The sequence below is a fragment of the Anser cygnoides genome, chromosome 3, assembly GCF_040182565.1.
Source record: "Anser cygnoides isolate HZ-2024a breed goose chromosome 3, Taihu_goose_T2T_genome, whole genome shotgun sequence".
NCBI classification, from domain to species: Eukaryota; Metazoa; Chordata; class Aves; order Anseriformes; family Anatidae; genus Anser; species Anser cygnoides.
The window spans coordinates 77,666,585-77,684,373 of record NC_089875.1 but is presented as its reverse complement, the minus strand read 5'-3'; the positions used below and the strand labels follow the sequence as shown (position 1 = coordinate 77,684,373).

At 37.6% G+C, this 17,789-nt stretch overlaps 1 protein-coding gene across 4 annotated transcripts in view; it reads right to left on the bottom strand.

The window, feature by feature from the left end:
- Positions 1-17,789, bottom strand: part of ASCC3 (activating signal cointegrator 1 complex subunit 3) — a 286,385-nt gene that overhangs the window by 255,398 nt on the left and 13,198 nt on the right. For 2 of the 4 annotated variants that reach the window (XM_066994482.1, XM_066994480.1), the window contains exons 2-4: positions 15,020-15,163; positions 13,074-13,224; positions 5,931-6,514 (exon numbers count right to left, since the gene is read on the bottom strand). In XM_066994482.1, coding sequence (XP_066850583.1) covers positions 5,931-6,514; positions 13,074-13,224; positions 15,020-15,109 — 825 coding nt within the window. In that variant the 5' untranslated portion in view covers positions 15,110-15,163. Of the gene's footprint in view, positions 1-5,930; positions 6,515-9,231; positions 9,288-13,073; positions 13,225-15,019; positions 15,164-17,026; positions 17,134-17,789 lie in introns of those variants that run through there. The other 2 variants (XM_048066536.2, XM_066994481.1) reach the window with 2 other exon arrangements.

Genomic DNA, 17,789 nt, shown 5'->3' with positions numbered 1-17,789 from the left:
AGCTGAAGGTGAAATTTAGCCAGCCTCACAGAATGTTCCTTACTTGCAGCACTCTGAGGCAGTTTTTCCAGTAAACACAGTAATGACGATTATCCAGGGAACTTTAAGAGGACTCACCTCATTTCTCAACCAACTAGTTTATAGAATATGCATATCTGAAATTAATTTAGCAGTCAATATTAAAACAAACAAACAACAAATCAACCACAGGCCTTCTCTGCTAAAAAAAAAATAAATGCATCTTTTTATAGTTTGAGGTGCTCAGGAGGGGGCCAAAAAACAACAAACAGCTGAAACTAAAGGGCTCCTACGGAAAAAAAAAAATAATCTGTTGACTACTGAGCTCTATAGCTTCCATTCTGACCAGAATTAGCTACACTGACCAGTCATGGTTTACCGTGGACAGCATGCCCTGTGATTCGCAAGCTGCAAAGTGCAAAGTTACTGTGTCTTTTGCCAAATCTATCGTATTTTCATTTAGACATGAAGAAATTTTAAAAAGACTGATCACAGCAGGCTGAAGTATACACAGTTTTAGAAATACAACTTATTTCCTAGTATCAAGAATAGCATTGGAGAAGTAATACAATTAGATTTTCCCTAAGCACTGCCTTTGAAAAGCAGGAGGGGACAAACACATTTAAATCCAAGTTTGTGTAACTCAAGTAAAGACACTATAACCTACAGTTGTGAATACCTTTTTATTTCCTTACTTAACAGCAATCATCATTTAGTAATAGTTTTACATACAAATCTCCTACTTATGGGAAATGGTGGATATTTCCTTCTGGTGGTGATGCTATACTAGATTTAACTGGGTAGACTGTAAAGACACCTTAAAAGATTATTACAGAGAAGAAGAAAAAAGCCGTATTATCTCCTGCTATGTTTCTTTTATTTATAGGCTCATATTACCACAGAGAACAACTTTAGCGTCGTTTGCTTGAAAAGTATCTGGGCCTGCTTACCATTCTGAACTCCACAGACCAGGTGACTTCACTAACTGGGTCCCTTACCATAGCACAGATTTCTCTTTTGAGAGACAAATTTTGACTCCCTATTATTACCTTCCAGGTCTTAATTACCAACCTTGTACTTCGTAAATTTCAATTAAAATCAATGAATTACAATTCATCTCTGGTTATAGAAGAATATTTGATTTTGGATAGAAGAGAAAGGAATACAGATATAAAAGTGATCATATCAAAGCTAGAAACCAAAAAGTTCCATGTTCTTGCAGCCTGAGTGCAAGACAATCTTTCATAAATCTTCAAAAACTGACACATCAAATTGTAGGTCAGGAAGCACACATCTACAAGTGTAATAACACTGTGAATAAAATACATATATATGACTGGAAAAAAGTTAAAAGGAGTTTAATGGAAAAAAATCAGAGAGCAGGTATATCAAAAACAGTTTAAATGTAGCATGGGCTTACTAGAGATACATCAGCTGGTCTAACAATTAATTAACTTATAAGATGAATAAATACCAGTTGTGTCACATCTGGACTTAATTTAAAAAACTGCAACATTCTACAGGGGGACTTATTAAATTCATGGAGACAAGCACTAATACACAAATGAAAAGTTGGCAAGGAACTGCCTGAAGGGTAAATGAAAGGAAAAGCAACGTTGAAAAGGCATAGTAGCATCGTTTGGAAAAAAGAGTTTTTCGGGAGTAATTTTTAAAGTGTTTCTTCAAAAAGAACAACTGTAGCACAGAAAATGTTATCATAAAAACAGCCTTTAATAAAGCTAGACAGCAGATAATAAGGGTTCATTTTAAACATCTGTGCAACAAGATTCTGAAACAGTCTGGAGGGGAGAGGTTGGGACAAAGTTTTCCACATTCTTTGATTAATGAGAGTCTTCCTTCATTTAAGGTACTGTATCACTGAAAGGCGAAGTCCCCTCCAGATTCTGTGAAAGTTTGCTTTCCTTCACTCTTCTTCTCTTTCAGAAAGGCTGCTGACAGACACAGAGGAGCTTCCTGCCAGTTGGTTAATTAACAAATTAATTAAGTTCCCCTTGCTCTTGATCCCAAGAACATTTACAGTTTAGACCAACAAAGCATATTGGCAGACACTCATGATGGGATTAGGATAGTGCAAAAGAAACAACACAGAGGAACTCAAGCAGAAAAAGAAAAAAAAAACAACATATTGCCATTAGTGCAAAGGCAGCTAAAGAAATGTTACAGGAAAAAGTCTGAGAGACAACAGAGCTCTGCACAGAGGAGCATGGGGAAAGCTGTCTAAAACCCTATTGCTACATCAAGCATTCAGAAAAGCAGAAATATTACATTGGAAGATAAAAGAAACACAACATCCCAGATTTTAATGAAACAGCAAAATAATCTATTAACTTCCATTCTGACATGAGCATAAAAATACTGGGTTTTAATAATAAAGCTATAACTTCCTGGCTCTGATGATGACTATATTAATGGATGGTTCTATATGGGGGGAAGGTTCATCCCCATATAGGAAGAGGTCCTGTCCAACTCTTGACTACTTTTGATGATATAAAATCTATATTCCATGCCCTGTACTTTCCAGACTTCAGGTCTACTTTGCTTTGAGGTGAATGCTTTTGAACCTTGAAAGAAAGCATGAGCACCTCCAAACTCCCCATCACCACACTTTGGTCTCTTACTGCAGTTTCACCACCTGAATACTCTCAGGTGTTTGTGACAAGGCAGAAGCCAACTCTCACTCTTTCTGGAGGAATGATAAAAAATTAGTTATTCTTAGAAATTACATGAAGAGAAACATTTATTTCCCCTGTAAGAGTCTGCAATACAACGGGATTGTATTTAACTGATGGAAGGCCTGGGTACAGTAGCTGAAGTACTTGCATATGCTGCCTTTTAATGCAGAGAGCCAGGCATAGACACAAGTATAAAGCAGACAAAAGAAGTCTAAGCAATAAAATTCGTGTGTCTTACTTTATAGGCAAAAAATAAGTACCTTATATACAGAGAAGTAAACATATGTACTGTTCACATAATAAACAAGTGACTATTTGCAATTTTCTTGTGTATTATAGTTCTGCTGTTTCCTGTCATAGCCCAGTGTTCTTCTAGTCATTTGTAGTGCGTTTAACGTTATTTTGTCTGGGAAACTCTGTAATCTAATACACTGAATGACATCAGTGTTCCTTAATTTGATTTGGGCAAAGTTCTTCCTTATCCTGAGATGAATAAATTGGACAATTTTTCATATTCTATGCAGTATAAACTAGATCTTTATCTTGATTCCACTGAGGCCTTCTTTCTGTAGTTATTTCATCTCCATACGGTATTTCTCCCTGTTTTCTTACCATAAAGGGATAATGCACCTGTGCAGAGTTAAAAAAAGAGAGAGAGATATCTCCAAAATAACATTCAGAGCTATTTTGTAGATAAATTATGACAAGAGTCCACAGGAAAAAGAGAAACAGCCTCTGAAAATAAGCAGTGTAACCACAGAGGCACCAAACTACTCAAGCTTCTTCCAAGTTATCCTGGAAGGGTCAGGAGCAAAGTTGCTGAACTGCTCTCAGATGCCCCCAGTCTTCATTCTGAAAGTGCCCTGTAGTAGAAACTGACAAAAACAATTGAGGAATGCACTCAATGCTAACTTTTAATTAAAAAAATAAAATAAAAGTGATGGTTATTAGGCTAAGCTCTATAGTTTGTCATGATCCCTTTCTTCCCGTTTTTAAATAATGGTCTTGTTACCGCATCATTACCATTTCGTACTCATCAACAGAATATGATGTACAAGGAGAAAAGCACACTCCAGTATCTGTCATTTAGTTTTACAAGACTGCATCCCCAATGAAAAGCAAGTGTCCTAAATGCTTGGAAAGTGTTACAACTTCCATATCACACCAAGCATAAGAATCAATTTTCCTCTAATTAATAGTCACCATTGATGTTTCAGATAAACAAACTGTCCCAAAGGAAGCGTGGAATGTTCTTAAACACAAAAACAAAGAACAAGGTATTTCTTTTACTTTGCCAATCACTTTAAATACAAGCTACACACTGCTGGAGAAGGAAGATCATTCCAACTACTCGTGGAGTTCATTAAGTAGATATAAAACTACACATAAATGTGTCTATCCACACACTACAAAAAAACAGTATGTTACCCCTGAAATGATCTTAAAATACTCATATTCTTAATGTGATCTGGAATCTTAATAAACTTTGCTTAAAGATCAAATGAAATGGTCTTTGAGGAACTGACTCCTCAAGTCGACTGATTCAAGTCAACTTGTGGCATCCTTGCCCATGGCAGGGGGTTGGAACCAGATTTAAGGTCCCTTCCAAGCCAAGCCATTCTATGATTTTATGCCTCCCCAATATTCTCACCACCAGCACATTCTTTTCTTTTTTAGTGATAAGCAGGCTATGTGCTATCTTCCTAAACAGAAGAACAGACAACAAAACTGTTTTAAAACATGCAAGTGTATTTTACAGATCTGGATTTTAATTTACAAATAGTTAGACTTTCATATGAATAGCTTTTTTTTCTTGGCTTATAACGAAAAGAATTTCATAGAGCTTAGAGACTTTAATTGGGGTGCCACGCACATGCTAATGTAAGATTTTCAGTATGCACAAACACATACTTGTTATACCATCTCATATGGCAAATGTATGACCTAGTTCTAGAAACGGGTTATCTTCAGGTTTAAGAGCACCATCTGCTCATAATGCTGCCACCAGTAAAATTGATATAATAAAAACAAAACAAAAAACTCTAAATGAAGGCAAAATCTAAAGCCCAGAAGAAACTTTCAAGTCATGACTGCTCTAACAGACAGCACAACACAAATGTCAGCTAGCTTTTAACAAAAGGTGATGTTTCGATTTAGGCTTATGTCCCCTCACACCCGCCACCTCCAAATCATGCAATGAACAATGAATTAATGAGGTTGTTGCAAAGAAAAGCAACATGCTAACCATGCAGTGTTTGCACTCACAACAAAGAAAAATATCTTCAGGGTTCCAGAGAGATATAGGGTGGGTGGGGGAACAGAAATAACCAGAACAGGGAGAAAACCTATCTTTTTATTACTAAGTATTCTTTAAAAATCCAACACAAGATACAGATTTCAGCCTATTTTTCCCTCTCTAGAAAGAGAGAGAAAAGGAGTTAAATCCCTGCTAAATAATCTTCAAAAAGATACATGTACATTGACTGAGAGCGCACAATTTTTTTCATATTATCATAATCAAACTCCCATAAAGCCACTAAGATAGAAAATTTGTCAGAAGTGATTAGCAAATTGCAGGAGCTTTTTGCCACCCTCATTCAAACACAGTGCTCTATTCCCCTCCATTCATCTCTCTTGCACATGGCTTCAAAGCCTCTTTGCTAGTCTTTAATCGTCTTCCCCTTTCTACCATTATGTTTATCCTCCAGCTTCAGCCTCCGATCTACACAAGTTTTCTCTGCCCTTCTTGTGATAAACCCTCCCCATTTACTTATTAAAAAAATAAAAATAAAAAAATTAGTGACATGACAAAGTTTTAAAGTAGCACCACCTGCACAGTCCTCCAACCTTCCTTTTACTTCCTTTCCCTTCCAGCCATGGGAAGGCTCTGAAACCTGCCCAGTATAGTTACCTTTGGTGTGGCTTTGCAAGTTCTCACACTTTTGAATAGCTACCGTTTAAAAGGAAGTACAGAAAAGGTGAACAAATGGCTAAAAAGTAACTTGTCTGTTATGGGGAAATACTGGACTATTCACATAAAATCCATGCTGTGTCTATCTTCTGGCCAGTGGATTGAGGTGATGCTGCCGTGTAATTTTTCTTAAGACAAAGAAAGCATAGATAACACTTCAGTAAAGTATGTTGGCATAATCCAATAAGAAATAGTTTGGATTTGTGCAACATCCAAATACATACAGTATGGTTAATACTCTACCGTACCTCATTTTGAAGTTCATCACCACTTTTGGCAGAAGCAAGCATCTCATACAAAGTACAGCAGAGATCTTCTGTTGTTGGTCCTCCAGGGGTTGCCCCCTGAGATTCATTCAGGTACTTTCCAACTTCAGACCATAGAAAGGAATCATCTATTTTTTCTGAAGACTTGAGATCAGATTTCTCATCACAGTAATTCTTCAAGTGATCCAGCTGGTTATTCAGAAATTTCTTGTAATCTAAGCTTATAATTCTTTGTGCATCAGCCTCACCATTTACAGGCAGCTCCTCAGAATGATCTAAATCATGCATGTCAAATGAAAACACTATATTTTTACCAAAGAGCACTCTGTTATCACCATTTTGCTGTTCAGCCATCTGTATGAGGGCTGTAAGCTGTTCTTCAGTGAAGTGAGAAGCAATCCGACATGTGGCATTACAAGCTGCAGTAGCAGATGATGATGGAAATGGCCCAAACATCTGCTTGATAGCCTTTGTCTCATCATGACCAACACATTCTTTTTTGTGAAATGTCTTAAAGAGAAAAACAGCTCCACTTTCAATTGCTTCTTGTCCATTTTCAGCTCCAACTGTTAACAAAAACAAATGTAACTTTATACACTTCAAACTAATTCTCTTTCATTACCTACAACATAACTGTATTCAACTTCTCGCTGCGTCTCATCAACAAAGATATGAAATGAAGACCATAACAAGTAGCAATTGTTGCAAGGTACTGAATTATAAAAGGTATACAATAATAAAGCATCTGTCTTCATTATCGTTCTACTCACTAGAAATTCGTATTAAGGATTACCCATGCTTTTTTATTTTTACAAGTAAAAGGAAAAACATGCCTGAGATCTTAAATTCACACTAGTATATTTATGAGTGTTTTAAAGGTAACAAAACTCCACTTTATATCAGTGTTTAGACGCTGCCTAATCTGAATATTCATAACAGACTAAACATACAGAACTCACCTAGGAATTAATGCATTCAGTAGTACCAAAAGCAGGAATGCAGGTGTTAGAAAAATTGCCCAAAGAAGTTATAACAAATAAATGCATGAATTTATATTTGTAGGCTACCTACGGAAAATCGTATTGTGCAAATCAACAACTATACGATTAGAGAAAAAAAATGAATTTACTTCTTACACATTCTCAGAAGTACTTAATGAGAACATAAGCAAACACACCATATGATGAAACAAAATGTCACTACTAAACAAAACGAAAAAAGTCATCATGCATAAAATAAACAAAGACAGCCAGCATACTTTTCCTCCCCTATTCTCCTTTCCCCACTTCAATATACGAAAAACATGCAACTTTTAGTAAACCTTACAAATTTGTTCTAAAAAGTCAGGCAGGTATAATATATATATATATATATATATAATTTCTTAGAAGATTTCATGATTTTTTAAAACATCTTAAAAGCTTAATGTATTACAAACTGATATATTCAGAATGTCTGTATCTCTTCAATTCTTCAGTTACATCAGGATTGATTGGCAGAACTCCAACAGAAAATGGTATGATTCAAGTGGTAACAGTGGTGATAACACCTCCAGTATGGCTAATTCAAAAGAATTTTTAAAGCAAACTACTTATTTTAAAAGAAATAATATTATCTATTAAAAAAAAAAAACAAAAAAAACCAACACAAAATGGCACTTTTGACACAATAAATGTGGCCATTTTCTTTTCAGTATTCAAAACTGTCATGTGCCTGCCTCTGTATACCTCTGCGATCCTGTTATGGTCCTATGCATTTGCTCTGCTACGGCCCTCCTTTCTGTCTGTAAATCTTATGAACTCAATTGGAAGATTATTAACTACTTTGACATTATGACTCGATTCAATGTAAGTTAGGCTCAACCCTAAACAAAAGCAATGGCTTTTTACCCCCACATGGTAACAGGAAGAAAAAAAAAAAAAAAAGAAATGCAGCATAAAGCACAGAATCACAGAATTGTCTAGGTTGGAAGAGACCTCCAAGATCACCCAGTCCAACCTCTTAGCTAATACTAAGTCCTCCACTAAACCATATCACTAAGCTCAACATCTAAACGTCTCTTGAAGACCTCCAGGGATGGTGACTCCACCACTTCTCCGGGCAGCCTATTCCAACGCCTAACAACCCTTTCAGTAAAGAAGTTCTTCCTAATATCCAACCTAAACCTCCCCTGGTTTTGCCCATTCCCCCTCGTCCTGTCACCAGGCACGTGGGAGAACAGACCAACCCACACCTCGCTACAGCCTCCTTTAAGGTATCTATAGAGTGCGATAAGGTCACCCCTGAGCCTCCTCTTCTCCAGGCTGAAGCAGCTGGAGCAAGGATGAGTAACTAGAAACCTAACATATAAATTCACTATTTCTTTTGAACTTATCTGTGGTGAACTTTGAAAAGTTGAGAAGTTCACGGAAGATGTTTCAGGCTGCATTTACATGATAAATATATACCTAGATAATTAGATATGGAAGATAAGCTACATAAAGATAAGTACACACACACACAAGATATGCGTAAATACATCTCAACAGAGAAAAAAGGTGGTTCAGCCTACATCTCAGCATTAACTACATAGGAATCAAAGGAAAAAGACTGACAATTTACAGACCTAAATTTGGCTGCATGAACCACACTCATACTTCTAATGTGCAAATACATATTGTTATTCAAAATGTTGTTAGTGTTGCAACAGAAGTAGAAAGTATTAAACTAAAAGAGTGCTAATACTGAAAGTCTCTAGAGAAGTCTCTAAGGTTCATTAGGTGCTAACTCTTAATTACCAGTGCCTTCTATTTGTGGAAACATCTCCCAGGAAAGTATTCCCCCTCCCCTCCAAATATAATGAGCCAGCAAAGATGGCAAGGAATGCTACTCTCTCCTTTTCTGCTTTTCTGCCAATCACATCATTTCAGTAACTGACGTTTTCCCCATCAAGTAAATCAATATTACAGCATCCATAGACTAGGCTGAGAATTTATTTCCTTCAAATTAAGCTAAAATAGCATACAATACTTTTCCAATAGTACATTTCTGATGACAATGATGGGAACATTACTGTCCGCTCAGTTTGTGCCTCAGTCACTGTATTCTGTTCTTCTGGCTTGTGTCACCGTAACATTATGTATTTTTATTAAGAAACATCCAAGCTGATGGTTTCTTTCTAATTTGGTCAAATTAAATAATCATGCATTTGTTTTCATTTGTTTTGTCCTTTCCACTCCATCACATGAAAGCTCACTGCTATTTTTTTAAGGTCTTTAAATTTGCTCTACCACACTGTACCTACCATTAAAGTTTGGAAAAAATAATGTTCTTGCAGAAAAATAATGTTCTTCCATCAAGCTGGAAATAAAAAAATCATACAGCAAATACTTGTTTCTGTCATTAATACAGAAAACATTAAGTCTGCCGAATTATTTTCATGAATAACACTGACAACTAAGAATGTCAGATAGTCATTTTGCTTATAACCTTTTTTCCACCATCAGACATTTTGCCCTACTTGCTATACTACCTAAGGTTTTACGTTTTCTATTGCAAACTTTACGGTCATTATATATGTCAGCCCTAACTTAGCCAACGTTTTACTGTAGTACCTCTTTGATTAAATTATAACCAGTGGATATTTAAAACAACTGTGAAGATCTCCTCCCCTTATTGCAAGTTGCTTGTTATAGATATAAATATTCAGATTAAAGGAAAATGATACTGCCAAACCTCTCTGCAGCTCTGATTTACACAGTTTGCTGTGCCTGATGGGTACTTGAACCAGATCCTTATTTAAACCTCAGTTTTCATCACCTGAGTCTCACATTTACATACAATGTGCATCTTGAAATATTTTCCAGATGAGCAGCATTTCCTCAAACACACACACTGAGTAGTAGATTACATTACTTACAAAAAAAATACCATAGTATCTAAATTGAAGACAAATATGTAAACTAATCATGTAGTAGATTCATAGAATGGTTTGGGTTGAAAGGGATCTTAAAGACCACCCAGTTTCAACCCCCCAGCCATGGGCAGGGACACCTCCCACCAGACCAGGTTGCCCAAAGCCCCATCCAGCCTGGCCTTGAGCACCTCCAGGGATGGGGCATCCACAGCTTCTCTGGGCAACCTGTGCCAGTGCCCCACCACACTTTGAGTGAAGAGTTTCTTTCTAATGTCTACTCTAAATTTACCCTCTTTCAGTTTAAAACCATTACCTCTAGTCCTACCACTACACTCTTTGATGAAGAGTCCCTCCCCAGCTTTCCTGTAGGCCCGCTTTAGGTACTGAAAGGTCAGTGTAAGGTCTCCCCGAAGCTCTCTCTTCTCCGGGCTGAACAACCCCAAATCTCTCAGCCTCTCTTCATAGGAGAAGTGCTCCAGCACCTTGATCATCCTTGTGGCCCTCTAGACTTGTTCTAATAGGACCATGTCCTTTTTGTGCCGGGGGCCCCCAAGCTGATCACAGTGCTCCATGTGGGATCCCATGAGAGCAGAGCAGAAGGGGAGAATCACCTCTCTCACCCTGCTGGCCATACTGCTTTTGATGTGGCCCAGGATACAGTTGGCTTTCTGGGCTGCAAGTGCATATTGCCAGCTTATGGCGAGCTTCTCATAAACCGCACGTCAACCAATTTTACTGGCTAAGTAACAAAAGCCACTACAGGAGAGTTGTATGAGTCACCTGAAGGGAAATGCACTTGAAGTTCAGATTCACCAAAATAAAATATTTTGCATATAGTAACAAATTATGTTTCTATAATAGACTTCAAGGCTTTTATTCATTTTTGTGACAACTTATAATAAAGTTATTTTTGTTGTTGGAAACTGTCCTATTTCTGTCTGTTATCAAAAAAAAATGTCACCCCTCAATCTACAAGGATGATGTTAGGTTGAGCACATATGTAGCAAAACAATAGGACAAGGGGTAGTGGTTTTAAACTATAATAGGGAAGATTTAGATTAGATATAAGGAAGAAATTCTTCACTCAGAGAGTGGTGAGGCACTGGCACAGGTTGCCCAAAGAAGCTGTGGGTGCCCCAGGACCGGGTTAGATGAGGCCCTGGGCAATCTGATCTAGTGGGTGGTGTCCCTACCCATGGCAGGGGGTTGGAACTGGATTATCTTTAAGATCCCTTCCAACTCAAATCATTTTATGATTCTATGAAAACTGGAAACCAACTGGGAAAAACTAATTACAGATAGATTCTTTGTTTGAGAGGTAAAAAGGTCAGCAAAATGGAGTATCAAGAGATAAGAGAAGGAGAACAAAGCATTCTAATCTTGTAATTTGAACTCTGCAGGGGTAATCATTAGGCAGTCCTGCAACTGACCACCACAAGCTGAAGCAGAACAATGAGCCAATGTGTTTTTCTGACCATATCAGATTTCAAACCTGCTACCATGGTCAGGAGGAATGGAGGTTGAGGAGTTAGCTACCTTTACATGCTAGCAAGGGGACATGTGGGACGGATTGGTCAAGCACCCCTGTAACACCATGTCAGTGTCCATTTCCAGTCTGATGGTGTTGATATCTTCCTAACATGCTAATGTTATCCTAAAAAAAAAAATAATCTGAATTGATCAATTCATGGAAGAGAACTCAGCAAAAGAGTGCATCACTGAAAAATGACATCAGTAGTATGCTATTAAAATGGAGTGCTGAGAAAAATCTCATTAGCCTTTCTATATTCCTAAATGTGCTGGTCATACAGACATTTCTAGTCCACATGCACAAAACATTTTTTTTTTAAAGAACTACATTAATAGCTATATTAATGCTATAATCACAGGATCCTCCTTACCAACACAGCTGCGTCTGAAACCTGCATTTATTATCTCAGCACAGCAATAAAATCTCTTAAGAGCTAGTAAAAGAGCACGAACTGTGTCAACATTCTCTAAAGGAAAAAAAGTTAAAAAGATAACATTAATTATCAATACGGACTACACCTTTTCCATATTAACATTAAACATAAACAGTTGATGCAAACCAAGAAAAACTACATTTAAACTATGGAGCAGATGCACACCAAAGTGTCCCATGCATCCAATGTGACCTGATGTCTGATTTATTTATTTATTTTTGAGAATACTGTAGCTACCTCCCTAAACACATTTCATCCCAGGAAAGTCATCATCACCATAGCCAAAAAAATGGGCAAACATGCATTCAGGAGTTAGGGCATAGTGAAGCACAAACATTCTGCACAAACAGGAGACAAGAGACTAAACTGGGAGCTTACTGCTACCCTTGGACTGCAGAAGGAGTCTACTTGGACACCTAAAGGTAGATATTTCATCATTAAGTTACTTCTTTTCTGCCTAAACCTCATTAGTAACACTCAACAGATTTTTTTTTCTACCCCAAAGATGGCTCATACCATATGGCTTTCCCCAAAACCTTATGTATCACCAGTGTCAGCTGAAAGACATGCACCAAAAGAGAGGTATCTGTGTTGAAGCAGAGGTGGCCCGTCCTAGAGGTGTCTCTAAAGATAAACAGTCCTAGATAGATAGATAGTCTCTAAAGAAAGACAGGCAGCCACATGCTTAACTACTGGCCTGAAGTGGATAAATTCTGCTACACGCACAATTATTACTGTTGTATTAAAAAAAAAGTATTTAAAAAAAAAAGTGCAAATTTGTAAAACTAACAGATCACCATGCTTATTACATGGAAAAATTGAACCACAAAGCAGATGAAGTTTAGAATATGTGCATCTTTAGATGACTTTAAAACTTGTCAGAGATTTGAGAGATACATGAAATGTCTCTTCTAATGACTCACTAAAGCAAAAACCTCTCTCATTGCACCCAATTTTTCAGAATTAAAGCAGATAACACCAAGATTGTTCCTTCCTCCATGTACTGCCATGCCAAAAGAAGCTGTTGCATTTGCTTACATAAGGTGGATCACACAACAATGCTATCAAAAAAAGTGCATAAAAACAGAATCATATTTTAAAATAAAACAGAAAACCAAATTATGCATATAGTTGTCAGATTTACTGAAGCATCAAAGGTGTATCAGAGCAAGACTAGAGTCAAATTAGAACTGAATTTGCAACAGTATGCAAGTACAAGTACAAAAACCAAAACTATTGTTAGACAATTAGAGAACCAAAACCTACCTATTTGTTTTGCAGCTTGTAGTATAGTTTTTAAATCACCATTCACAGTTTGGTATTCTTTTTTGTCTAAATTGTCATCAACAAATTTTATTATCTTCTTCCAAGTAAGATCAGATTTCAACAATTGTTCATGTAGTTTTGATCTTTTTGTCTGAAAACGCAAAAGATATGAATATTTTTTTTATTATTATTACAAATTGGTATATGGAGGTTACTTTAAAAAATTAGATAAACAAACCTTTCCAACTGCATGCAATCAGTATTTTGTAACAATTGCAAAGAGCTTCTCTATTACCTGTTCTTTTATCTCTTTCCTGAGAATATGTAAGGAGGAAGATACACACAGATTACTTTACTGGTTCCAATGAAAACTCTCCAGAAAGCCAAACTCCTGCAAATTCTAGAGAGATCTCACAGAATGGTTGAGGTTGGAAGGGACCTCTGGAGCTCATCTGCCACAAGCCCAAGCAGGGACACTTAGAGCATGTTTTAGAGCACGTTGCCCGTGACCACATCCAGGCAACTTTTGAAGATCTCCAAGAAGGGAGACTCCACAACCTCTCTGGGCAATCTGTTACAGTGCTCCATTACTTGCACAGTGAATAAGTGCTTTCTGATGTTTTGAAAGAACTTCTTGTGTTCCAGTTTGTGCCCCGTCTCTTATCCTGGCACTGGGCACCACTGAAAAGAACCTGGCTATGTCCTCTTTACATCCTCCCTTCAGCTAGACACATGACTAAGATCCCCTTGATCCTTCTCTTCTCCAGGCTGAACAGTCCCAGCTCTCTCACCGTCCTCATGCTCCAGTCCCTTGACCATCTTGGTGGCCCTATGTTGTACTCTCTTCACTATGTCCACGCACTGGGGGGCCCAGAACTGCACACAGCACTCCACCTCTCTTGACCTGCTGGTGATACTTTGCCTAATGCAGCCAAGAATACTGTTTGCCTTCTTAGCAGCGACGTTGCATTGGTGGCTCATGCTCAACTTGGTGTTAAACAGGACTCCCAGGTCCTTTTCTAGAAAGCAGAGCTGCTTTCCAGCTGGCCCCCAGCATGTCCTGGTGCCTGCAGCTGTTCCTCCCGATGTGCAGGACTTTGCACTTCTCTGTATTGAACTTCATGAGATTCTTGTCAGCCCACCTCTTCAGCCTGCTGAGGTCCCTCTGGATGGCTGCACGTCTCCCTGGTGAACCGCTGTTTCATGTCATCCACAGATTTACCGAGTGTGCACTCTACCCATTATCCAGATCATCAGTGAAGATGTTAAATATAACTGGACCCAGTATTAACCCCTGTGTGTACTCCTCTCATTACTGGCCTCCAACTAGACTTTGTGCCACTGACCACTGCCCTCTGGGCCCAGCCATTCTGCCGGTTTTCAATCCTGTCTGCTCTCCCAGCCCATACTTCAACAGCTTCACTATTGGGACCTTATGGGTGACGTTATCAAAGGCCTTACTGAAGTCCAGTAAGACAATATCCCCTGATCCCCCTCTCACCCCCTTCAGGCTGGTGATTTCATTAAAGAAGCTTATCAGGTTGGCCAGATATGACTTCCCCTCAGTGAATCCATGCTGACTACTCCTGATGATTTTCTTCTCATTCGTGTGCCTGGAAATGGTTTCCAGGCCAAGCTGTTCCATCACCTTCCCAGAGACTGAGGTGAGGCTGACCTCCTGTAGCTCCCTGGATCCTCTTTCTTGCCCTTCTTGCATATGGGTGTGACATTTACTTTCCTCCAGAAAACCTTCACTTCCAAATCCCTGGATTCCAAGTTCATTTCACATATTCCCACAATGCATACATTACTTTACTGCATTATTTTTTCAAAAATAAGAAAGTACCTAAATTCATCATCACTAACTTTATTCTAAACACCACACAGTTCTTACTATATACACTAATAGTTTATAATTATACTTTGAAAAAGAAAGAAATATTTACCGTTAAGTCAGCTAATTCTTCATTGTAATCATCATGTTTAGTGACATTTGAAAAGGAGCGTAGAGCGCCCGTAAGACGAGGCAAGGCCATCTGTTACTCACTCAGTGATCCATAGAACAAGAAATTAAATCCCTGTTCAAGCACCTAGATGGGAACAAAAAGAAAGAGCATGGCTTTGTTAACGCTACAAATACAATTTCACATCAGAAACTTGAAAGACCTTTTAAAGCAAACAAAACTTGGCTGGCACCATGACTAAAGAAGTGAAAAACCTCTCTCAAAAATGTTTACAAGCAAGATTCAAGAGAAGGGACATGACAGGCACAGACGCAAGGTGGTTACTCAGCATGTTCTAGTCCCTATTCCCTAAAGTTATCAGCAATGAGGCACAGTTGCAATTCTTCCTTTAACACTACCAACACTAGAGTACCATAATGAAATCTAGCTAATTGAACTTCAGCTCCAAACAGCAATAAGTGATTACCACCTATGTGAATGTCTCCCCTGAACCAGCATGCACTGGTGGTTTTCAGGTCATTAACAGCCTCCAGCACTGATGAAGGGACATCCTTTTTGAGGACTGCTTAACAATTTTTTAAACAGAAAAACAAAGAAAATCAAGGAAAAAAAGGATCATAATACACGTATCACTGAACAAGAGAAAAAGAAAAAAAGTGCCACCAGAAAACTGGGAAGAGAATGCCTCAGGATGTTTTCATCTCACAGCTAAGCACGCACACAGCACTGTACTCTACAGGACTACAGCCCACCTCTGCACATTCTTATTTCTTATGTGAAACGGGCTCACAGGAAAACAGCTGTTCTCCATCTGAACTTGCATTTGTTCCAAGCCTTTTACAGAAACTACTCTCAAAGTTGCTTCATTTTGAAAGGTGCCCATAGCTGAATTGTTTAATGAACTCTAATGCATAGCTACAATTTCTGGTGGTAGCAGAAAGATACAGATTTAGATTATTCTTGAAACAATTAATGATACCATTACAAACCTAATGATCTGTAGCATTTTTAGCATGCCTGAAGACCATCGGCCATCCAGAAATTAAATAGCTTTGAAAAAAATGAATTACTAAAAAGATTTTTGAATGTTCACATACTGCACTCAACTCCCTGCTTTAATCCAATTATCTTTAACATTTTTCTTCATCTAATGACCCCATTTGTATTTTAGCTATCAACTTTGCAATACAGCACAAAAGCAAATCCAGACGCAATGTTCCAGCCACAGACAGAGAAATGTCACTGACTTGTCATGCACCTTTGCTTTCCGACCTAACATTAAGTTGCTTTTTGTAAAAAGCTATCACAACAGCTGATATTCTGGAGACAGGTGCTATAATATGAAGCTACAGAATGTGAAAATGTAGCATTAAAAAAAAAAAAACAACAACCATTTGAAGAGGACAGAGAGGATATGTTTAAATTGAAGCCCAGAAGCAGACAGAGCCTAGCAAATTTTTTTTTTTTTTTAAGACATTCAGTGGATATATGACATGTCACATCATGCCGGGATAGTTCCTAGTGAAAACATGGTCATCATTATAACCACAGCAGAGAACTACTGTCCAAAATTTGAGGGAATCTAGTCCTACCCAACAAAAAAGGTAAATCGCTCAAACTGCTCCAACAACAGCATTGCCATTAGCTGCTAAAGATGACATATTGCCTATTTATTTTATACCTAAACACAGTACCTTTTTCTGTAGAATTACTGTCCTTTACAATAAGAAAATTAAAATTATATTATTGTACATTATTGAAATTATCCTTTCTGAAATAACATACACAGTAATTTATGAAAGTCAGAATCCACTTTAAAAAAAAGTTCACATTTCAGACAAATTTTCAAGAGATTTAAAGTTTCTCCAGCAGGCCCATTTGCTAGGAAACCAATTTTTAAAGGAATATTTCTTCCTCATTTATTAATTAAGTATTTAATACTTTCTGAAATAAAATACCTAGTACCTAAGAGGATGAGTAAATGCATACCTCCCTGAGCACAGACTCAAGTCAGACAGTCAAATCCAGCCCAGAAGCTCCATAGTTGCGTCCACATTAATAAATTCTGCTTTATGCTCACCTACAATTTACATTTTCTTAAAAAAAAAAAAAATAATAATAATAATAGGTTAGCTGTTTTCATATAAAGCTTCCTGATAGATACACCTGCCTTTAGACTGGATCAGCTACTGCTTGTCTTCCCACAACCACCTTAAGACTAACAAAATCCTCCTGATTTGACAGAAGTGAACACATTTGCCCACAGCTTGATCTGAAACATCTGTACTACTAAATGATCCTGCTGGGTTTGGAACAAGGACCTAAAAGGTAGCAGCAATTAAATCCTATTTGCCATGGCACTTATATAGAGATGCAAGATGAACTACCATGCCCCTGCCTGTTCCCTACAAAAAAGTCACCTTTTTGCATGTTTGTAGATGGACAAGTAATATGGGAATTCAACATTGAGACCAATATAACCTTATGTGGTAAAAAATATCGTGTTTTGCTATCAAATAAGCTATTCAGACACATTCTGCCAATATTTTTTTTTTAAGGAAAAGGAACAAAAGTTCAAAGATACCTAGTGCTATCTCAGATTTCCTCTCTTTTAAAACAAACAAACTTATCTTTCCACTAAAGTTCTGTTTGTAAGGCAGAAAAAGCAATATCCACCTTTGTAAACCATTGCAAAGATGAGAGGCAATATCTTTTAAACCTTATTTTATTTCTTTTTAAAAGAAATGTAATT